General features: G+C 40.7%; 1 protein-coding gene across 1 annotated transcript in view; it reads right to left on the bottom strand.

Annotated features, from left to right (window-relative positions):
* Positions 1–24938, bottom strand: part of LEXM (lymphocyte expansion molecule) — a 351176-nt gene that overhangs the window by 229838 nt on the left and 96400 nt on the right. The window contains exon 2 of the mRNA XM_044085500.1: positions 11514–11601. Within this exon, the coding sequence (XP_043941435.1) occupies positions 11514–11601 (88 nt within the window). The remainder of the gene's footprint in view (positions 1–11513; positions 11602–24938) is intronic.

Raw genomic sequence — 24938 nt, 5'->3', positions numbered from 1 at the left:
TCTGAAGACATAATCACAAACACAGACACTCAAACTAATGCAGCTAAGATTAATTTTAAAATTTTCCAGATAAAATATTTATTAGCATAAGTGAGTTTGTTGCCTGGAATAATATGTATATAAAGAGAACTAAAACACTAAAACTGAAAAATGCATTTAAAATGGCAGAATTTCACAGCACATCCATGCTTGAGGTTCTAGTCATCTGTCCCATTTCATCCCATTAAGTTCAACAATCTCATCGGGTTCATACCTCTCAACCTCTTACAGCAAGAAATCTGGACAAAGTTGTAAATAATGGGAGGACAAAGGCCCAGAAATAAGGATAATTTTTAAATATTGCTCATTTTCTAACTGGTATGAAGTCTGAAACTCAAATGTCTGTCATTATTTTCTGGATTAAATCTTCAATGATTTGCCAGAAATTTGCTAATAAACCACAATTCTACAAAAATGGAACAAAAATATGAGGTACAAATCTGAAGATTCTCTACAAATCTGTACAACTGAGGGGTATGACAGTTATTTATAATTATATTTAATGACAGACAAGGCTGATGACCCTAAATTCCCTATTAACACATGTAATCCGAAGTTCCACTGTACAACTGAGAGGTATGATAGCTATTTATAACTATATTTAATGACAGACAAGGCTGATGGCCCTAACTTCCATATTATACAGCGACTGTCTATTTATATTGAAAAAGTAGTACGCTGATTGGTCAGCCCAACCAGTGTGCCCATTGTAAATCCAAGCAGATACCAATAGAAAAAGATCCGGTCGCCCAGACTTTTTTCCATTAATAAATGTATAAAAGGTTTACTTTCCTTTCACTTAAAAAAAAAAAGTAATGAACTTACAAAACTGGATACTTGAAACCAATGAGAGAGGATACCAGGACACTGAAGATACGGGAGAGACAGGACATAGAAAAAAAAAAGAATAATCAAATTCGTTATGAAAAACTAGATAGACGTACCTGATTATCCTTTGATTTTCTATGTCCTGTCTCTCCCGTACCCTCAGTGCCCTGGTATCCTTTTTTAATTAAAAAAAAAAAAAGAATTAAACTGAAATTGAGATTTAAAGGGGCCGTTTGAGAATTCGTGGCACCCTATTATTTTGAGCCAAAAATCAGTAAATACCAAAGAATTTGGTACAGTTGAGAGGTATGACTAGCAGTCATAACTGCATTTCACTGAAAATTGCCTGTTATAGACAAAGTAACAGGACAGTTTGAAACTAGTGTTTTTGCAGGGGGACCCCCTGTGCCCACATGCAGGGTGAGTCCGCTGCATCTCTGAGCTTGTATATATCAACTCTACAACTAATCAACATTGGAGAAGGGAGGAATGCCCTCAAAACAGAGCACAGTGGTCTTGGGCAATCAGTTGTTTCACTATAGCAAGAGGAATAAAGTGATATTTTTCACAGATCAAAGATAGACTAGAAAGCTACTATATTATTGTAAATGAGGCAGTTATCTACGAATTTGATTTTTTTTAATACAGTTTAGTATATCCACATGACCTCTGTAGTTCAGACTTTGTTCTTTACCCAGTATGTTCTTACAAATGTTTTAGGGATATACTTCAAACCTTGTGTTCAGCATTCAGTTCAATTCATTCAAAAATTTTAGTTGGGAGTGTATTACTGCTTAAACAGACCTAGCAACTGAACACTTCCAGTTTTCAACACTGGTGAAATGGACTTCTAATGCATATCAAGTGGGGCAGTGATGACTACCATTCCTCAATTTTCTACATAATGCCCAACATTTTCCAGGCCTTTACCCCTTGTCATAGGACAAGCATGCCAGAATTATAATCAGTACATTCTTCACTTCACCCCTCAACACTAAACAATAAAAGACAGCACTCAGATTTTATATCCTCATCTTCTTCAGCCAATACAAAACCAGTTAAGCAGACTCTCACAAGCTATTAAACTGATGTGCCAAAAGACAGGAAACTCTGCAATTGCTCTTCACTCCTCCAAAGAAGTTGTAGTATATAAGCTATATATGTCCTTTAAGTACATTAATATTGTACTACATGGAGTTGGCATATCACATGGTGCATATTTCTTCTGCAAAGCAGTTTGATTAAAGATATTATAGCAGCTAAAAAAAGAAGTTACGTACTTACCATAACATTCCATCCGAGTTGTTGCTTTTTCATTTGGTCTTCAACCTGTGGGTTCGGATCCGATCTTGGATCCAACTCAGTCGAATATTATAGTTCTGGGGTATGTAAAATATGAGCTCCTTCCCTACCCATAACACACTGCTCCCCTTCAACCCTCAGATCAAGTTTTCTGCCTTAAAAACAATTGTGTAATACAAATACAACTCCCTCTCTCTCTCTCTCTCTATATATATATATATATATATATATATATATATGTTTATATATTTAGATAGCTAGATATATATGTATATATAGATATAAATCAAAAAGCTTACGTCCCTGAAGGGAAAGAACAAGGAGACTTCAGGGGCTCAACAAGGATACAGGAGTCACCAAAACATCTGCCAGGTCTCCAAAAGAAATAATGTTGAAGGGAGGGTGGGAAGGTTTTAGAGCAAATGAAAAAGCAACAACTCAGATAGAACATTATGGTAAGTACATAACTTCTTTATCTGAAGTTGTTTTAATTTCGTCTTCAACCTGTGGGACATAGTCTCCAGCTATGTAAATCTTGGGAGGCCCTTATGGAAGGGTATTCCAGAGCACAGCAGAACCAAAGGAGGCCCTGTTCCTAGAAATAATGTCCAATTTGTAGTGAGATATGAAAGCATGTGAGTTAGACCAAGTAGCTATAGAACAAATATCATGAATAGGCATTCTAGACCAGAAGGCAGCAAAGGTGAATACTGACTGGAATGAGCTTTGATGGGTAGTGGTAAGGGAATCCCTTTATTGGAGTACACCAGAGAAATACAGCTTATAATCCAATTTGCCAGAGAAACCTTGGAAATTAGTTTCCCAAATTTAGCTTCAGAATAAGAAACAAAAAGCTGGTCAGACTTCCTGAAGTGTTTAATTCTAATCAAATAAAAGCATAATTCTCTATACACATCCAGCATATGGAGTTAGTACGCTCCTCTGTTTTGGAATTTAGGGAAGAATACTGAAAGATTTACTACCTGATTATTATTAACCTCAGACACAACCTTGGGCAGGAAGGAAGGAAGGAAGGAAGGACTGGTGTGCAACATAACTCTAGCTTTGTGAAAGACCAAATAGGGTGTTTGATAAATAATGCTTGAAGTATAGACACTCTTTTAGCTGAAATGATAACTACTAAAAAAGCAGTCTTCCAACACAAAAACTTCAAAATAGACCTTTGCTGCTGGTTTGAAAGGAGGCACAAAAAAATGCTTGTAAGACCATGGTAAGGTCCTAAGGGAGAGTGGGATCCTGAATGGGAGGATGAAGAAGAAAGGTGCCTTTGAGGAAAGTAAGTCTTCCACAGCTTGGAAGAGGCCAAAGGTAATGAATTTTTCCCAACATGAAAGTTAGAAATAGCTGCCAGTTGAACCTTGACAGTGAAGAAGCAAGCTCCATTATGAAAAATGGACATCAAAAAATCTAACACAGCAGAAACAGGAGCTGTAAAAGGATCAAGTTGGTTTCAGTGGGCCCAAACAGAAAATCTCTTCCACTTACTGTTATATATTTTCCTGGTGGAAGGTTTATGTGCTGCTACTAAAATCTCTCTAACTGGGGAAGAAAGCCCAGGATTTCTAGCCATCAATGGAATTGCAGCAACCAAGTGGTCAACTTCAGGTTGGATAGATCTGGGTGAAGACATCCCAAGGGATGAGACGATGAGACAGGAGGTCTGTTGTGGGATCCAGAGTCCATGGTGAGCACATTAGATGAGACCAAAGGAAGGGAAGCCACATTTATTGAGGCCAAAAGGGAGCAATGAGGATAACTTTTCTCTTCAACCTCTGAGCTTTCTGAAGAAACTTGGGAATGATGGGGGAGGGGGGCTGAGCATAAAGCAGACCAGGGGGCCAAACATGGACTGGAGCATCTCTTAATGACTGTCCCTGAGGGGGGATCGGGGCAAAGAACTCATGGCACTTGGTGTTAGAAGGAGAAGAGAAGAGATCACAGCAAGGTTGACCCCATTTCTGGAAGATCATGTCTGCCACTGAAGGATTCATAGACCACTCATAAAACATCAGAACAGTCCTGCTGAGCCTGTCTACAAGAATGTTTGACTTCCCTGAAATGTGGTTGGAGGAGATCACCCATTGCCACAACCTCATGGCCTCTCGACAAAAGGGATAAGACTTGGTTCCTCCCTGCTTGTTGATGTACCAAACAACTGACATGTTGTCTGAATGAACTGCAATGATCCCTGAAGGAAGAGAGGTATGAAGAGCTTACAATGCTAGAAGAACCGCTCTCATTTTCAGGACATTTATGTGCAAATTGGTCTCTAAACAGGACCAGGTGCTTTGGACTGTCTGACATAGAAATGGCCCCCCACCCAAGCTAGGAGGCATCCATGGTCACTGTGGCCTTTGAGGGCAGAAGGATAAAGGGACAACCCTGTTCTACAACCTGCGAATGAAGCTACCAGAGAAGAGATTCCTTACAAACATGAGACAGTCTGATCAGATGGCTTAGATGATAAGAAAGGCGGTACCATTAAACTGCTAGAGTCCATTGAAGGACTGTCATGTGGAAATGAGCTATAGGAACAAGAGTGTTAGTGGCAGCCATGGAGCCCAATGCTCTTAGGACAAGATACACTGGAGGCATAGAAATGTCTAGAAGCTGTTTGACATGGAGTCAAATAGTTGAGATCCTGTCTGAAGGAAGAAGGACTAAGCAATGAGTCATGTCTAGATGGGCTCTTATGAATTCTATCACCTATACTGGATGTAGGTGAGATTTCTTCAGATAGATGGAGATGCCCATGGTTGAGGCTAGCTGAAGTAGGTAATCCCTGGCTTGGAGAAGTCGACACCTGATGGGAGCAGTGAGTAGCCAATTGTCCAGGTAGGGAAACACGCGGAATCCTTGCAGTCTCAGGTGAGCTGCCACTTCTGCAATACATTTGATGAACACCCAGGGGCTGTGGTGAGACCAAAGGGAAGTTCTCTGAACTGGTAATGATTGGCTTCCAGTCAAAAGTGGAGAAACCTTCTGGAGTGTCTGTTCATTTTGATGTGATAGTATGTGTCCTGAAGGTCCACCAAGCACATCCAGTCATCCTTCTGCAGGAAGGTCAGAATGGACTGAATTGTCACCATTCGGAACTTTGAATTGCCAACAGATTTGTTCAGGTTTGTCAAATCCAGAATAGGTCTGAGGTTCCCCTTTTTTTGGCACTAAAAAGAATCTGGAATAGATGCCTGATCCAAGCTGGTCTTGGGGGGTTGTCTGGATGACTCTTTTTGTGAGCAACTTTGAAAGTTCTAATGCCACAGCCTCCCTCTGACTGGGTGAAACATCGGGGAGGGATTTGGTTGGAGAGGGAGTTTGGAAAAAGGGAAAAACATAGCCTCTGGATATTACATTCAACACCCAACAGTCTTTGGTGATGGCTTCCCAGGCTGTTGGGTGTAGAGAAATATGTCCCCCTGACTGTCTCTAGAGTACAGCTACTGGGCAATGCTTCAGGATCACTGACTGAGCCTATCTGGGAAGGTTTCCTGAGACCCCTGGTTCATGGGACCCACTCTGCCACAAAGGCGGCGTCTGCCATTAGAACCATTTCCACTTCTGCCTTTGGAGGAAAATTCTCCTGGTGATTCCTGGGAAGGACATTGAGATCTTCAGAACCACAACTTCTTGCTGCCGTGCTGGTTCCTGCAAAACGACCGCAATGGGGTGGCAAAACAGATTCAGATGACAGACAAGGTCTTTCTTTCTCACTCTGGGAGAGAGTGTCTCTAAGAATAGGACCAGTCAAAGATGATCCATCAAAGGGAGCATTAGTAAAAGACACTTTAAAGAGTTCCATGAAATCACAGAGCTGCATCCAGGCATGGCACCTTATGGAAATACCTGAGCCATTCACCTGTGACGTACCCACTGCTGCATGCAAGATCAACCCCATAGACATATTTGCTATAGAGAGAAGGGTGGCCATTCTGGAGGAAAGTTTTGTTGTCCCTCTGCAGACATGGACCCTGGGGCATAACTAGAAAGCTCCTTAACCAGGTCTTGCTGAAGTCTGGTCACATGTGCCAAATAGCTCAGCATCAGCAAATCCAAGGTAGCTAAAGTGTGAACCAGCTTCTCGAATCTGCCCACCATCCAAGACCCCCTGTTTTGAGGTTGAACAGAAGAGCTTTCCTAACCCAGCTCCTTTCTGGTAGCTGCTGAAACCACCATGGCATCAACAGGGTGCGCTAAGGATCCTGTCTGGGTGTTTGGGGATGGGTTCCACTGTGTCCAGCTCCTTCCATGCCCTGCAGGAGATGAGATCTATCAGACGGTCCATGAGGAGGACATCCAAGATGTAGATGGGGTTGACCCAAAGGCTTCCAGGAACACTGACTCATCTGGATTAGGGTTTTGGACGGACCACTCACCCTTCTGGTGAAGGACTTCCATGATGTCTCCAAAAGAGGCATCCACAGGTGTGGATCTTGGGGACCCTTCCCCTTCCCCCAAATCAGTGTCCTCATTGAGAGATTCTGGAGAGGAATCCACATCCTCCTTTTCCATGTACACTTTTGAGGGACCTCCTCAGATGCTCCTGAGAGGTATTGGAAGACTCAAAGTGTTCCAACTGGGAAGAAGTCTGGAAACTGTTTTGGGCAAGCTACTGGGAGGAGACAGAAGGTATGCCTCTTGCACCAATTCTACTGAGGAGGGACCGGGCTCCAAGGGGGAGAGCCAAGAACCCTCTCCACCACCTCAAATGCCGAGGGCAAATGGGAATCTGAGTAGAACCCTACCAGAGTCAAAGCTGTCGGTGTAGGAACCACATGAGTTCCCCCCTCCTGGATCTGAGGGGGTAGTCAGAGCTAAAGTATCAAGCACCAAGGCTCTGAGGGGAAGAGACTGCTCTGAAAACTTTGCAGCTGACAACAAACCCTTGGATCCAACACCTGCATTATGGTTCCAAGAGTTGCTCTGATCTGAAACTGTTGGAGCCGAGTTACTCAGGGCAACCATAGGAGTCAAGGTACCATATCTGTCAGCTCCGATGTGTCAGCTCTCTGGACCCTTGTATCTGACAACTCCAATGTCGGGTGTCAGATTGGAGAAGGAGAGATAGGGACAAAAGCAGGATGAAGGCTACCAGATCCAACAGTGGACAAAGTGGCAAGACCCCCAGCTGAATTTGTGCCATGAGGAACTTCATCAGCATTCTGTCAACCTCAGCTTCAGAAAGGCTCTGAGAGGACCTGGTGGCTGAAGCAACTGAAGGAGGCTTAGAGGTTGGTCTAGGAGAACAAAGTAGTGGTGACTTGGGCATGAAGATAATCGGCTCCGGAGAGAACCTGGGTGACTGCATCTTGACCAATTCCTCACTTCTGTTCAGATCCGATGACTTAGGATCCAAAGTTTTGGTAGACTTGTGAGAGGGCTCCCCAGGCAAGGAAGAACTTCTGTCTGGGGACCTTTTCTTATCCTTGTGATTCTTGGTGAAATTTTGAGTCTCTGAAGTGGATGGAGAACCAGAAGAGGAGGAAGAAGAAGGCAGAAGACCTCTCAGGACCAGTTTGTTTCTCCTGTCAATGAAAGCACACTGATTGAACCCACAAATAGAGCAAGATGAGTCCAAGTGAAAGGCCCCCAAGCAAACAATGCATTCTGTGGGCACTGTATATACAAATTTTTTATGCCCATGCATAGCACACTTTTTGAACCCAACTGGCTTGTCAGACATGGTAAAGGCAAACAAGGAAACTAACAGGGAAAACATTTTTAAATGCTGATAGGGCTTTAAATATAGCTAACCACAAAAGGAAGGCTACACAAAAATTTCAGATCAGTAGAGGGTTTTTTTTGTTTGTTTTGTTAGGAAACGGAAAAGAGAAATAAAGACAAGTAGAAAAAATATAAACGAATGGACCCACACACTACAGAAATAGGATAGGGGAGATAACTAACGGAGACAGGGGAAATTATAAGAAAAAAAATTTGAATTTCACTCACAAAACCAAAAGGAGCTCAGATAGTCAGTATCCCATGCTGTTTGAAAATATGGCAAACGAGATCTGAGGGATGAAGGAGAGCAGGACATTATGGGTTGGGGAGGAGCTTAGATTTGTTGGATCCTAGAGCTGCAGTATTCGGCCAAGTCCACAAGTTGAAGACCATATGAAAAAAACAACTTCAGACCATTAAGATGTTACATGGTGTCAGAGTGGAGTGTTATATATAGCAAAAATGAAGAAATATGTGTTTTCAAAAATTTATGTCTGGAAGTAGTGAATTCTAATTTGCAGTGGATTTTTTTCAGCTGCATCTCCCAGGAATTTTCACACTTCAAGGTAGCTTAGTAGAAAACTGGAAAGTTAGGATCCAAAATGTTGATTTATTCTCATTATACTCAGAATAGAGGAAAAGTCAAAATAATTTAACATAACATACTTCTGTATGCTGCTGAAGAAGAAGAAGCTTTGAAGTGATTATTTTTTACCTTTCGTGAATAGCAGAAAGATAAAACGGTATCAATCAGAAAATTACTTAGAGCTACAGTTCCTAAAAATATGATGCTGACAGGATGGCTAAATGAGAATTAAAAAGCTCCATCACTAGTTTAAATTCACTATGTCTATTGTACCAAAATTTGTGAATCATGGGTACTGACATTTAAACCCAATAAAACAACTGTGCCAAAGACGCTCTGTGATCTTATACTAGGTAGAAGACACATAATGTAGTTGGGAATTTTAATGAAAGGGCATGTGACATTGAAATTTGTCTACAAAATGCCCAGAGATACTGAGCTGCTGTTAAAAAAACACAGTCTAGTCTGTAACATATAGCACAAAAGAAAGTCCAAAGATGCAGTGATACCTCACAACATTTCAGACAGCCCATTGAGTAATGCTGCTTGAGAGTTATTCCAACGCAAGGACAGTCAGTATGTACTGACTACTATGTGAAGTACCCTGAGATCACCAAGTTAAATAAACTTCTTCGCCTTCTTTTTCCATAACATGGCATTCCAGATATACTCATTGCAGATAATTGTCTGCCGTTTGTAAGACAAGAAATTCAAGCTTCTTTCCAACAGAAAGAGAGTCTGCCATCATAATAGATCTTAACCAAGGTACTCTTAAACAAATATTCAAAATCTGAGAGAGTTATTTCAACACTGAAAACTGTCATTGAGAAAATGCAATGACAGTTCAAAGACCATTATCTGTCATTTGTTGAATATAAACACATTCCCTTTAATCCATAGGACATCTGTCTTTGCAACTGTGGATGGGGTGGAGAACAAGAAAAGAGGTTGTCAACATCTGATTGACTTCAGTCAGAAAAAATATCAAATATCCAACTTGCATAGCAAGGTGTTAGCAGAAATAGAAATAGTACTATGACAAGTCAGCTAAGACAATCCTTCCCTTCAGAAATAAATATGGATTTTGGTTCTGATGTGATGACAAATGAGTATGCATTCATTCCAGACAGTAATTTTACTTGCAGTGATGACATGTTTATATATATATATATATATATATATATATATATATATAATATGTGTGTATATATATATATATATATATATATATATATATATATATATGTGTGTGTGTGTGTGTGTGTGTGTGTGTGTGTGTGTGTGTGTGTGTGTGTGTGTGTGTGTGTGTGTGTGTGTGTGTGTGTATATATATATATATATATATAAAATGCTCTCAGTAGAAACCACATATAATGCAGAATGTTAGACTCTGACAATGTGTTTATAAGTTTATGTCGTGTGCATTTGTCTGCGTAAGATAAAACAAATATTCATACTTATTGTAAAATGAAGCTAAAGCCATCTGCATTAAAGATCCTTTAAAATTATAATAATAAAGTTACACTTGGAAAGGTAAAACTCAGTTTGTGTCTTCATTGTGTTCTTAAAAAAATCACAGGAATAAGTTTCAGCTCTTTGCACCCACAATTTGTCACAGTCAAATATACAAACTTTGATAGGCTACACCTACTTTGACTGTGACAAGATGACAGAAAATGTCCATAACCCAAAGCTGTAATGATAGTTTATTCACACACATCTGATCATCCCCTTACATATATATATTATTTATATGTGCGTGTGTGTGTCTGCGCACACACACACACACACACACACACACACACACACACACACACACACACACACACAATGAGAAGCCAACTTCATGGATAGCTGCCTTCACATAAAGGCCACCTGTCTCTCCCCCCAAAAATGATGGCCATTTCTTGAGTATACTTCTGTTTCTGGAGTGTGAAGAAAGGGAAAAACACAATGACTAGAGTAATTCATTTCAGTGTGGTGCTCACAAATACACTGTATTTCCCCCAGCAACACGGCTTATGAAGAATCATTCAACAGTGTTCATATAAATGCCTTGTGCTTTCACACATAACCTGGCTCCCATCTCTGTTTACAACTGATGTACTTGTGATGAAGATGTAGAAATGGCCACAGTAATGCATTCCATCTTGTTACTATCATACACAATTTTGTAAATTATAAATAAATGTCCTCCCGTAAGTTGCAGCCCTGTAATATACATTAATGGCATTCTTTGTACCCCTTACACACACACACACACACACACACACACACACACACACACACACACACACACACACACAAAATATACCTTTTGACCCACCTTTGTTGGTTTTACCTCAGCAGAGTGCCTATAGATACTGAGGGGAAGGGGTCAAGTGAACAAAACACCCCATATGCTTTGATACTGGCCAAAGAGGCACTAGCTTTCAGTCCCACAACAATGACTAACAGATTATAGACATTAAAGAACTTACCAGCTGGCACTGAGAGATGAAGACTGGTACAGGGTCAGAAAAGCTATAGTAATTAATAAATAAATAAATAGAATGGGAAATAAGGCGAAGACAGCCAAAGAGTATATTGGATTACAAGTGTGCAGCGAACAGAGTACATAAAGAATAATAAGATTGCATTTGAGTGCACTAGATGAAACTCTAGCCATGCTGTGTTGCTTGTTCTGTCTAAAGTTCTGAATAATAAAAACAGTTTGTGTTTCAATACAGTTTGAAATAGCACAAGTTCTTGGTAGGCATGAAGACTACATACAGTACAAAAACAATGACCTATATCTATATGATTGAAGCTAAGGAACATTCTTGTTGTAGTAACTACGTTACCATTCTGTATTACCACTGCAGTTCAGCAATTAAATAAATCACTTTTAAGGATTATCACTGCTGTTTTAAAGATACTGTATAACAACATAATCTTCCTGTGTAAAACAAAGAGAACTGCAAATAGGTCGCTATGTTTATTTGTGACACATTTACACTGAACTCATACATACCAGTTCAGAATTAGCAATCTTGCAGTAAGGCACCTCTGTGTATGTTCCTGGTTTCTTGGAGTCAGGATAAATCCCTGTCACATCAAATCTAAAAGAAATACATGGAGAATTCATTAGGAACACATGAAATCTAAATCTGGAAACTCAAATACTTTTAGCTTTCTGTTCTGCACTGCATTAAAACATCTTATTCTGAAGTTAATTTCAGAATGTTATTTTATTTAGTTACCTTTAAATTTGCTATAATTTTCTGTCAGATAATTTCTGAATGCAGTACAACTGTCGCAGTTCTTGGCATATTCAGCAAAAGATGTATCCTATCAGTCTAAGTGGATGGATGTTCAATCTGTTGATTTAGACTCACCAATTGTGTACTCCCCAATCACTATTTTCCATATAAAATCAATGCCGGGATCATTTCAGTTTATGCAGAAGTAATGATAAGTATGCTGTGAGGCTTTTCCTTTTTCCCTGTGCTAGTGTGGCCATGGAGTAGTATATATAAGTTCTGAGGGGCCTTGTTCCCCATATGAGAACACTCCCCCTTCAAAAACACTTTTATAGGTTCATAAGCCAGTGTATTTATTCATGCTGGTCCCAAGCCCAGTTAAATATGCAAAAACAATACAGATTTCCATAGTGGTTAACAACGACTGCCTCCAGTATTGTTAGCCAACAAGCTGCTGGTGGAGATTGGGCTACTATTGACAAAGGAGAAAGAGAAGAAGAGGGGGAAGACATGCCTGGAGGCAAAAGATGAGGAAGAAAGTTAGGAGTGTGGAAGTGAGGGAAGGAACTCTGAATGTTGGCAGTATGACTAGTAAAGGGAGAGATCTAGCTGATATGATGGAGAGAAGGAAGGCTGATATATTGTGCATGCAAGAGACCAGATGAATGGGGAGTAAGGCCAGGTGTATCAGAGGCAGGTTCAAATTGTTCTACCATGGTGTAGATGGGAGGAGAAATGAGGCAGGGGTTATCCTGAAGGAACAGTATGTCAAGAGTGTTTTGGAGGTGAAAAGAGTGTCAGATAGGTTGATGTTTATGAAACTGGAAATTGATGATGTGATGATTAATGTTGTTACAGCATATGCTCCGCAAGTTGGGTGTGCAATGGATGAGAAAAAAAATTTTGGAGCAAGTTGGATGAAGTGGTGGAGAGTGTACCCAAGGGTGAGAGAGTGGTGATTGGAGCGGATTTCAATGGGCATGTTGGTGAAGGGGACAGAGTGGATGAGGAGGTGATGGGTAGGTATGGTGTTAAGGATAGGAATGCAGAAGGTCAGATGGTAGTGGATTTTGCAAAAAGTATGGACATGGCTATGGTGAATACATATTTTAAAAAGTGGGAGGAGCATAGGATGACATACAAGAGTGGAGGAAGATGCACACAGATGGATTCTATCCTATGCAGGAGGCCCAGTCTGAAGGAGATTGGATAATGCAAAGTGGTGACAGAGGAAAGCATAGTTAGGCGACATAGGATGGTGGTATGTAGTATGATGCTGACGATCAAGAAGAAGAGGAGGAGAGTGAGGGCAGTGCCAAGGATGAAATGGTGGAAGCTGAAAAAGTATAACTGCAAGGTGGAGTTCAGAGAAGAGTTAAGACAAGCACTGGGAGGCAGTAAAGAGCTACCAGATAGCTGGGCAGCCACAGCAGAGGTGTTAAGGTTGACAGCTAAAAAGGTGCTTGGTGTGATATCTAGACAGAGGAAGGGGCACAAGGAGACCTGGTGGTGGAATGAAGAAGTACAGGAGAGTATACAGAGAAAGGTGTGGAAGAGAAGAAGTGGGATTCTCAAAGAGATGAAGAAAGTAGATAGGAGTACAGGGAGATGAGGCATATGGTGAAGAGAAAGGTGGTGAATGGAACAGGTTGAGAAGACCCTGGAGAGGTGTAGGTATGCTCCAGAGAGGAGAGGAATGAAGATCAGCATGATTAAGACAGAATATATGTGTGTGTGTGTGTGTGTGAATGAGGGGGAGGACAAAGGAATGGTGAGGATACAAGGAATAGTATTCATAGGTTCATAGGTTTCTACTAAGCTAACTGCTCTTGCGAGCCATTTTAAGCCTAGCCAATTATCCCTTGTGAGACTTGAACCCTGCACCTTGTGTTTGTAAGGGAAACACCTTAACCGTTAGGCCACCCCTTAGCGAAGGTGGACGAGTTTAAATACTTGGGATCAACAATTCAGAGTAATAGAGAGTGTGAAAGAGAGGTGAAGAAGAGAGTGCAGGAAGGATGGAGTGGGTGGAGGAGAAGTGTCAGGAGTGATTTGTGACAGACAGGTACCAGTAAGAGTGAAAGAGAAGGTCTACAAGATAGTAGTAAGACCAACTTTGTTATACGGTTTGGAGATGGTGGCACTGACAAAAAGACAGGAGTCAGAGCTGGACGTGGCAGAGTTAAAGTTGTTAAGATTTGCATTGGGTGTGCTGAAGATGGACAGGATTAGAAATTAGTATATTAGAGGGTCAGCTCAGGTTGGATGGTTTGGTTTGGACAAGTGCTGAGGAAGGATGCAGGGTATATTGGGAGAAGGGTGCTAAGGATGAAGCTGCCAGGTAAGAGGAAAAGAGGAAGGCCTAAGATAAGGTTTATGGATGTGGTGAGAGAGGGCATGCAGGTTGCTGGTGTGACAGAGCAAGATTCAGAGGACAGGAAGAAATGGAAACGGATGATCCACTGTGACAATCGCTAACAGGAACAGCTAAAAGAAAAAGAAGAAAAGAAGATGCAAGTACTAGGCTAGCTGCACTGTGGTAGGCTGTCTCTGTGGCAATGCTATATGCTAATGAGGGATTGTGGGAGAGAGACATAGGCTATTTAGCCATGTGTTGTCTCACAGAATTGCCTGTGATAAGGCATTTATCCGGATAAGTGATTCAGAGACTGCTTGGTTGCATAACTTAGCATGACCGCTCCTGGCTGCTCATAGTAATGAACATGACTAGAATGTCTATTTAATCCTTCATGGTATAGGTAAGTGCTGGGGAGTGCATTTTTTTTAAACACACAAGGATCTTGGGCATTATTCAGTGTATGCAACAGTCTATGGTGTATGAGGCAGAGAGACAAAGAACATTAAGCATACCTCTCAACCTTGTTGTGCAAGAAATTCAGACAAAGCCAAAATTAATGTGTGACAAAATCTTGGACAGATTTATTTAACATTTGTTGACTGGGAATGTCCGACGGAGCTAGAGCCCTTTTTTAGTACAGACCCAGGGAGAAAAACTCCCCAAAAGCACACAAAAGGTTACAATAATAGCAATAATGAGAACAATATAGAGTGTAATACACAAAATGGTTACAAAATACTGCATTTGATGTGAATGCACACAAAAACAAAAAGCATTCATTTGAGAAAAATACAAAAATATGGAGTGAAGTACTCTGATTACAGAAAGTAGTATCCGATGCAAAAGTACAGAGCAAGTTAAAGAAGCTACTGTCAAACTATTTACGTTAATATCCTAATCTTTCAAATATATATATATATATATATATATATATATATATATATATATAAAATAAAAAAGTGATAAGATTTATTACTCAAAGTCAGGGTGGAAAAAGAGTCAGTATACAAGTTAGGTGAAGAAGCTGAGGGGGCAGTTAAAACAAGTTGAGTTAGAGACTGTGTGAGTGATAGGGTGCCAGTAATAGAGTGGTTAAAGGTAGAAGTCAGAGAGGACAGACAGAGTTGGAATGATGGGGTGTTGTTTAAGAAGGAAAGGTTTATGCTAGGTTTTTACAGTGACATGTCCAGGCATTTAGCAGGTATTCTTTTAGAACTTATTCATGCACATGAGGTATTTTTCTGATGGAGAAGGGTAGCTTGTTCCAGGATAGAGCAGGACAGAAGCTATGTAGATTTTGACCACTTGATCTTTTGGGCTTATATATTTCCAATAGTTGTTGTTCTGAGTCCCTGAGGATTCTAGAGGGAGTATAGAGAGAGAGAGATGAGTGAGGAGATGCCTGGGCAGGAGGAGGGCTTGTTGAGGATGGAATAAATGATAAGAAGCTGAGAGATTAGAAGTTGGTGGGGGAGCTCTAACCATTTTAAATCTTTGAGTGAGTGGCAGTGATGGGAGTTTGAGGTCTGGTTTGTTGCAAACTGGGCTACTTTGTGGTAAGTGGTTTCAAGTTTAGTTAGCAGGGAGGACTACAGGTTAGTTAAAATTTATGAGCTGTAGAAAAGGCTAGAGAGAAGGTAGGTATAGGCAAGAGAGAGTCTAGAGTCTTTTCCAAGGAATTTTTTATTTCTATAAAGTAAGGCTAGTTTTTGGTGTGTTTTCTGTATGTAGTGGTGGACATGCAGGTCAAATTTGAGTTGATTGTTAATGATGGCTCCAAGAAGTTTGGTGTGAGTTTCCACGTTTATGACAGTGTTGTTAAGTAATGTGATGGGGAAGGTAGGTTTAAGGTGTGAGAGTGATTCTGGAAGGAATAGAAGAAGCTTGTTTGATTTTCTGTAAGGGTGTTCAGGTCAGAGGGAGAATCAGAGGTGGAGATGATTGTGGAGTCATCGGCACACTTTACGAGAGAAGAGTGAGGACAGGATGTGTTGAGGTGATCAATGAAGATGTTAAACAATAAGGGACTATGAACTGACACTGGGGAACTCCCATCTTGATGGGGAGAAAGGGAGACACTGAGGAGAGCCATTTAAGAGATTGCTCTCTGTTGGAGAGTTATCTAGAAAACTAGGAGATGGATGAAATGGAAAGATTACGGTCGGAGAGTTTAGAAAGGAGCAAGGGGTGTGAGACACCATTAAATGCTTTAGAGAGGTCTAGAAAGAGACAGGAAATGAGTTTGTTGTTGTTCCTTGCTAAAGAGATAAAATGTGTAAAAGAAATAAGGGCAGTAGTAGTATTGTAATTTGGACAGAAGCCATGTTGGGTGGAAGTGAGTAGGTTTGCTTGGAGTAAGTGGCCCAGGAGTTGTTTATGTACACATTTTTCGAGTATTTTGGAGAGAGATGACAATATTGCTGCAGCTGTTGGCTGGTAGTTAGATAGTTCTGTGGAGTTACCTTCCTTGTGGATAGGTATAGTAAAAAATTGTTTCCATAGTGAGGGCACAGTGGATTCGCATATAGAGTGGTTAATAAGGATGAAAATGGGGAGAGCTATGGAGTTAGCAGTTAGCGTAAGGAAGAGTGGAGGTAGGTTGTCTACACATGGAGAGCATGGTTTAAGCTTGTGAAGGAGTTTTTTGATATAGCTGGTGTGAACTGGTTTCAAAGAGAATGAGTTGATTTGGTTTGAGTGGGAGGGGGGTCAGGGAGATTAGAGGAGTTAGAAGTCTGCATAAGTTTGCTGATAGAGTAAATGAAGTAGGAGGTAAGTATTATGGGGTTGCCCAGGTGAAAGATTTGATCGATAGTGTTCCAGAATTTTTAGGGTTACAAAGACAGGTTGTCTGGGGTTTTGAATAAAAGTCTTGTTTCTTTTTTTTGTCATTGTTGACTTGCCTTTTGGTTACTGAGTTCTTTATAGGTTTGGTGGTGGATGGAGGATTTTGTCTTAATCCAGAGTTTTCAGGCATTGTCTCTTTTGAGCATGACACAGCTACTGGATTGGGATAGCCAGGGGGAGCAGAGATATTTAACTCTATTTTTTCCTAGGAGGAGCAAGAGAGTTGAGTATGTTTAGAACAATGTTGTTGCATTTTTGCAACATCTAGAGGTAGGTATATTAGGAAGGGCCAGTTTATGGAGAAGAGTGTGTTATTGAATATGTCAGGATGAAAGTGTGAGGGGCTATGACAGTCTTTGAATTTGTGTGGCCTAGGTTGTTTAGGGGCTCTTTGTATGCAGATTGGAGAGTGGTCACTAATGGAATCAGTTAGAGATTTTGAGTGGTAGTATAGATTAGGATTGGAAACTAGGATCCAGTCAATTGTAGAACTGGTACTGGTTGGTTTGTTGAAGTGAGTTGGACTAGAGATATGTTGTGAGGACCAAAAACACACAAGTTGTAACCCCAACCATGAACAGAGTTCCTACAATGCTGCTCCTGTACAATAAAGGCTGTCTTGTACACCCACGAACCAACCAGTTCTTTAATAATCCAATGTAAACGAACGAGTGTTGAAAATGAAGTAGGTTTATTGTTGAAACCACACAATAAAAAATAAATAAAAAACAGTTTTTAAACAATTTTAAAAAGGTAACTGATTGAGCGCTTTCATCTCCATGTGGAGACTTCTTCAGAATCTAGTTGCCTTCCGAAAATTCATCTTTTTATAAACAGTATTTGCCAGTCATTGGTTAAACAACATCACACCATTAATTGTATAATTGTTGAATTGCATTGTTAAAGGGCTAGCTTATGTTGAGAATACTAAGACACCATAAGATGCATAAAATGCATGCTACCAAAAACAACAATTCAATAAACAATAGCAATAGGCTAAGCTACTGTTAAAAATGGTACGAGTTGTATAAATAAACACAGTATATCTAAACCCTGTACCATAAATACCAATACTAAAATATAACATCATATGTCTTGTGTAAATATAAGTAATAAATAACAAGGTAACACATTGGGGTGTTACAAATAATCACCCCTAAGCTACTATAGCAAAACATATCCAAAGAGATGCACAAGAGATACATGAATGAATGCATAGAGAAATAAATAATGTTAGAAGAAACTGATGGTGACATATATAAATGTATATTCTGAGCAAAGTATATTAAAAAATCCAATAACACACCCTTGTAGGCTACTGAAATATTAAGGTATTAAAAAATGTATTTTAAAAAAGTGTGTTGTGAGAAGCCATATAGGTTAATGCTAGAACTTGGGGAGTTGGAGGTTAGGGATAGCCAATTTATGTTTACATCTCCTAGAAGTGGTTTCCTTAGGTATACTGTGTGTGAACCAGAACAGAATGTGTTGTAATATTGGAAAATTTTCACTAGGCAGTATATATATATATATATATATATATATATATATATATTGCAGCTATTGTTAGTATTTTGTGATCGTTAAATTTACAGTCAGCAGTTAAGAATTCAACAGGGTGAAACATGGAGGGGGGGGTTGGATGTAGGGTGCAGGTTGAGATGTTCAGAGTAAATTATGGCAACACTTCCTCCCTTTTTTTTATTAGGTCTGTCAAGGTGAAGGATGTTGTAGCCAGGGGGGAGAAATTCATTGTTTAATATGTAAGGTTTGAACCAAGTTTCTCTGAATGTTATTATGTCAGGTGAGTATCTGTCTATCCATGCATGAAATTCACTGATTTTACGAATACTGTGTAAATTAAAGGGAGACAAAGGTTAAATGCATAAAGGAGAATGTGGGTGGTTGGAGGCAGGTGGTTTGGGTTGATTATTTGATCCAAGGTGGGAAAGGGGGCCTAGGTTGGGGTGTATGTCATCTGAGAGGAGTAAGGTATTGCAGGGGCAGAGTAAAGTACGAGGTGTGAAGAGGTAGAAGTGACATTTTTGTTTAGTTTTTAATGGGGGTGAGGGTGGGGGTGGAGGGAAGTTTTGATTTTGGGTATGAGTGAGTTGGTGAGAAATAGTGAGGGAGATATGGTGAATGAGTAATGGGTTTATAGCTCAAAGGAATTGTGAGTGGAGGTTGGTGAAAGATGTAGGGGATTGATTGGAGTATGATAAGAGGAGAGCTAGGATCGCAGAAGAAGAAGAGATGTGGAGAAAAGGGTGAGAAGCATGTTGGAGTTGTGAAGAGTGTTAGTTATGAGGAGATTTAGGTCTGTGGAAAGATAGGGAAGAGAAAACACAACTGTAGAGGTTGGTGAGTGTGTTAGGTGAGTTAAAGGGGAACAGTTGGAGAAGGGAGAAAAGTGAAAACAAACGAAAGAGTCAGAGTCAAGAGATAGTGTTAGTGAAGAAGGGGTGTATAGTTGGTGGGGAAGGTAGTCAGAGAGGGATGTAGAGTATTGGTTGACTTGGAAGGGGAGTATAGATAGGGTGATGTGTGGAAGGAGAAAAAAGTATTAGAGAGTGGTTGAAATGAGGTATGTGAGAGAAGTATAGAGGAGAAGTTTGCTTAGTGGGGACTGTGTTTATTGATGAGCTGAGGTAGGGAGGGAAAAGGAATAGAGTATGAATGGTGAGAGAGGGAGAAGGAAGAGGTGCTAAATGGGTGGGGGAAAACTTTGTTAGTTACAAATGTAATGTATTTAGGGGTGGGTGGGAATGGGGGTAGGGTAGAGGAGCGGATTGGCCTGTGCGTGAGGGTAAACAAAGCAGGCTAGAGCAGACTTCAATAAACCCAATAGAGTACAGGAAAGAAAATGGAGAAAACAAAATCAATCAGTGAGAGAAGCAGTACTAAGGTGAGTAGGTTTTAAACCACAGAGTTTAACTATTGAGTATCAGGGCTAAAGAAGGTGAGTGTGTAAAACTATAAGTAGAAGAGAACAGTGTAGGGGCAAGGAGAGAGTACAGTGATGTTGCTGTACCTAGTGAGATAGAAAAGAACAAAATAGTTAAATAGTGAATGGCAGGGGAGAAAGAAGGGGAGCAGGAGGGAAGGGTTTGGTGCAGTGGTATGCTACAGCTGTAATTTAAACAAACTAAGTTGCAGAATTATATATACAAGATTCCATACATTAAAAGCAGGAAGCAGTTTAGTAATACTTTTTCTTATCAGAGTCGAGGAGGCGATTTACACAGCAGACTGGGTAGAGGGAAATTCTGCACTGTTGGTTAGGCAGTATTACCTAGAAAGGGAAGAATGAAAATGAAAGGATGTTAGAAGAGAGAACCCATAATTAAAGAATGAAATGTAAGGTTAGAGTTGGGACTGTAGAGATGTGGAGGTGGGATAGTTGAGTGGGGGTCAGAGAGGAAGAGCTTTAGATTTAGAGAGGACAGCAAGAGACGGAAGCAGTTGCAGTAACAAAAAGAAGATAATAAGCAAAACTAAGTTACACTCAAATAGTGCTATACAAGGACCTGAGATGCAAAAAGCAGGTATGAAAGTTAAATACAATTTTAAAATGCACCAGTGTTAAAACAGCATGCAGAATGCATTTTCAGCAAACCTCTCTCACCTACATATTTATACAGTAACCATCAGGACTGAGCAACTATTGATTCTAATATTTAACATTGACCATAGATTCAATAATTAAGCAGCTGTAGGTTCAGTAACTAAACATGGGATAGCAACTGTTCTGAGACTTAGCATAACATGTATGGCTAACATAACATAGCATTACACTAGCATGCAAGTGCAGCAAAAACATTATTTTTATTAATATCTATACAGTCTCAAGTGGCAACTAGGTATACCAAAACTGCAAGGACTTGTATAATTATGTGCTACAACAAGGAAAAAAATACATGTGGATGTACTGAACTACTTGAATCTCTTGGCAAATGCAAGTAAGAAATGACTGTTAAAACCTAGCTTTTCAGTTACTATATAAAGCAAAGGAAAGTGACTACAAATGCTTCATTATACAATTTGTACCTTTCTTAATGAGCAATATTCAAAACATCAAAGAAAAACATTGAAAATAGAAAACAGAAACTATTGCACACCACCAGGACTGGTAAGCTATGTGGAAAAGGCAAGTGAGGCTGGAAGGATGGCACAAGACACATACAGAGTGTTTTAAATGCCACAAGACATGATGGAAAGGTAAAATGAAAGTAAAGAAGCCACGGAGTGAGAACAGGAAGTCCTAAGAGTGTGCTAAGCCCCTGTTTTTGGAGCTGATTGTGGGAAACAGTAAAGAAAGGAGAGAAAACAAAATCAATTGGTCAGAGAAGCAGTACTAGGAAGAGTAGGTAGTAAACCAGAGAGTTTAAATGTTAAGCAACCAGGCTAAGGAAGGTGAGTGTGTGAAACTATGGGTAGAACAAACAGTGTGGGGGAAATGAGGGAGTACAGTGATGCTATTGTAGCTAGAGGGATAGAAAAGAACAAATTACTTAAATACTGAATGGGAGGGGAGAAAAAGTACAGTTGTGTACACTTACCATAAATGTAGATGTTCGAGTGTATTCATTGTTGCAGTCATCACATTTGGGTTATCTGCTTGCAGTAGCCCTCAGTCAGCCTGATTAACAAAGTCTTGGGTCCTGCGTTGGTTGCTGTCCCTTCTTCCATGATATCAGGTCATCAGGGATATAAAACATGCAGTCAACGCCAATACATCAGTTTTTCTTGCCCCAGATGTCAGGTGCCCCCTAATGGGGAGCAATTAAATCTATAAATATACAAGGTTATACCTCCAACAAAAAAAGCAAATACACCAAAAAGCTTTTGAGCATAGTAAAGTAGAGTAGAGGTATAGCCAAAAGAAGAAAGGGGGCTGGAAGGAGGGTAACCAGGACTGCAACAGTGAATACACTCGAACATCTACATTTAATGGTAAGTTTACACAACTGTACTATGTTCTTCGTGTTTCACTGTTACAGTCATCACATTTGGGTATATTCCCAAAGCTAAGGATGGGAGGAGGAATTTAGATAGCATTAGGACCAGCTATTAGGCTCTGCAAGACTGCAGTGGCAAAGCCAGCTATGGATTTAGAGAAAATTGGCAGATGGTAATGCTTGGTGAAAGTATGTACTGAACTCCAGGTAGCAGCTTCTGGGATGTCCCTGGTAGGGACGCCTCTGAGAAAGGCTGTAGAGGTAGATGCACCCTGGTTGAGTGGGTCTGATCCCCTGTGGGATAGGTTTCCATGGTGCTTGTAGCAGAAATGAATGCAATGGCCTATCCATTTGGAAATGGTTTGCTTTTAAATAGTCTTCCCCTCTGCCCCTGCAGCAAATGCCACCAGCAGTTGGTCAGATCTCCTTTGAGGTTTGGTCCTGTCCAAGTAGAATCTAAGCTGTCTGTGCACGTCTAAGGAGTGCAGTATTCATTCCCCTTTGTTCTGTGGGTTAGGAAAGAAGGTTGGAAAATGAATGGACTGATTAAGGGCCACATTGGATACCACCTTGGGCATGAAGGAGGGATTGGTCCTGAGGGACACCCTGTCTGCATGAAAGCTGAGGAAATGCTCCACTGCCATGAGGGCCTGTAATTCAGATACCCTTCTTGCTGAAGTGATTGCTAAAAGGAAAGCTGTTTTCCAAGTGAGGAATTTTAAATCCGCAGTGGCAGCTGGCTCAAAAGGAGGAAGGGTGAGCTTTTCCAATACAAAGTTAAGGTCCCAGGCTGGAGTTGGGGCTCTCCTGGGTGGTCGTAGATTTGACCCCTCTGAGGAACTGCTTAAGCAGTGGATGAGAGAAGAGGAGAGGTTCTGTGTTATAATGTGCTGAAATGGCTGAGGCATTAATTTTGATAGAGGAGAAAGACAGGCCCTTGTGAAGCATCTCAGTTAAGTATTGTAAACTCTGAGGTAAATTGGGCACTGCTGTGCTCATCCCTTGAGATTGGTTCCAGGCACAGAATCTTTTCCATTTTTCAGCATAAGATTTTCTAGTACTAGGCCTCCTTGCCTCTAAAAGGATATCCATCACTGGTTTACTGAGGGATGGTAAAGGAGAGATTAGGTAATTAGCCAGGCTGCTAGATTCAGTGTATGAAGCTGAGGGTGCAGAATCTGGTTCTCCTGCTGAGACAATAGGGTAGGAGTCTGAGGCAGGTGCCATGGGGCCAACAATGACACACTGCGCAAGAGGGGGTACCAGTGTTGGCGTGGCCAGTCTGGTGCAATCAAAATTGTCCTTGGTTTGTCTTGTTTGATCTTTAGTAGTACTTTTGAGAGCATTGGCAGAGGAGGAAAGGCATAAACTGATAGGTTTTTCCAGCTGAAGGACAAAGCATCCACTTTCCAAGCTTGTTTGTGGGGAGTCCTTGTGCAACATTTGTCCAATTGATAGTTCTGGAGGGAGGCAAACAGGTCTATATCTGGGCTCCCCTATTTGCTTGTCAACATGTTGAAAATCCTTGATTCCAGCTTCCACTCGTGTGGGTCCATAAGGCTTCTGCTTAGTTTGTCTGCCAGTTTATTTAGTTTTCCTGGCAGGAATTGAGCTTGTAGATGCACTTGGTAGCTCAGGGCTGTGTTCCACAATGCCATGGCTAGTCTGCATAGGGGGTAAGAATGTGTACCCCCCTGCTTGTTTATGTACCACATAACAGTGGTGTTGTCCGTCTTTACCATTAATTGTCCTGGAAGAATGTGGTCCTTGAAGGCTGTCAGATCATTCTGTACAGCTAACATTTCTTTTTGATTGATATGCAATTGCATTTGACTTGGGTTCCATTTGCCCTGAATGCACTTCCCTGCCAGGTGAGCTCCCCAGCATAACATGATGCAGCTGCTGTTAGGGTTTGGGCAGCAGGGTGTGGTGAGACTGGTAGTCCCTTGTTTTGGTGGCAGGCCTCTGCCCACCAAAGAAACTCTAGGCGTAGGCAAGGTATGATAGGAATCATTGCTTCTAGATCCTGAGAATGTTGACACCACAGGTTTTTAGATACCATTGCAGTTTCCTCATACGCAGTCTTGCATATGGAATTAGAAGAATGCAGGAGGCCATGAACCACAAGGCTTGTAGTACTTGCCTTGCAGATAGTAGGGTTTTTGTGGCCACTTGTTTGAAGTAGGTTGTCAAATGAATTTGTTTCACTGGCATGAGGAAAGCCATCTGGGAAGTTGTATTCAAGCTTGCTCCCAGGAATATGATTTGTTGACAGGGTACCAGGTGTGATTTCTTTTCATTTATGGTGTACCCCAGACAAGTTAGCACCCTTTGTACAAAGGCCAGATGATTCAAAAGTATGTCCTGACTTTCTGCCTGAATTAAACAACTGTCCAGGTATGGGTATATTTGAATATTTCTTTGCCTGCAAAATGTGATGACTGGGGCTAGGCACTTTGTGAATACCCTGGGCGCAGTGCATAAGCCAAAGGGCAGTGCAGAGAACTGGTAGTGATTGTAGCCTGCTTTGAAGCATAGGTATCTTCTGCAAGATTCCCTGATTGGGATGTGAAGGTATGCTTCCTTTAAATCGAGTGTTACCATCCAGGCACCTTTTCCTAGCATAGGAAGCAACTGGTGAAGAGTCAGCATCTTGAATTTTGGAATCACCAAAAAGGTGTTTAGAGTAGACAGGTCCATAATAGGATGCCATGAATTGTCTTTTCTGGGTACCAGGAGAAGTCTTCAGTAGAAACCTTGTCTTGTTCCTCTTCTGGTACAGTTTGAATAGCCTTTATGTTTAAAAGAGAGAGAATTTGCTTTTGAGCCTCTGCCCACTGATTTGGGGGTAGATATGGCCAACTTTTTGGCATTGGTAATGTGTGGAAGTGAAATCTGTATCCTTGGGACACTATATTTAAAACCCATTTGTCCTGGGTAATGAGTTCCCAGTTTTTGGCCTGCAGACTAATCTTTCCCCCTAAAGGAGCATTCAGTTGAGAAGTGCTTGGAAGTTTTAAAAACAAGTCATT

Source organism: Protopterus annectens, chromosome 10.part0, assembly GCF_019279795.1.
Source record: "Protopterus annectens isolate FY-2018-M chromosome 10.part0, PAN1.0, whole genome shotgun sequence".
In the NCBI taxonomy this organism is placed as follows: domain Eukaryota; kingdom Metazoa; phylum Chordata; order Ceratodontiformes; family Protopteridae; genus Protopterus; species Protopterus annectens.
Note: the sequence above shows the minus strand (reverse complement) of the source record. Positions and strands in the feature narration are given on the sequence as shown.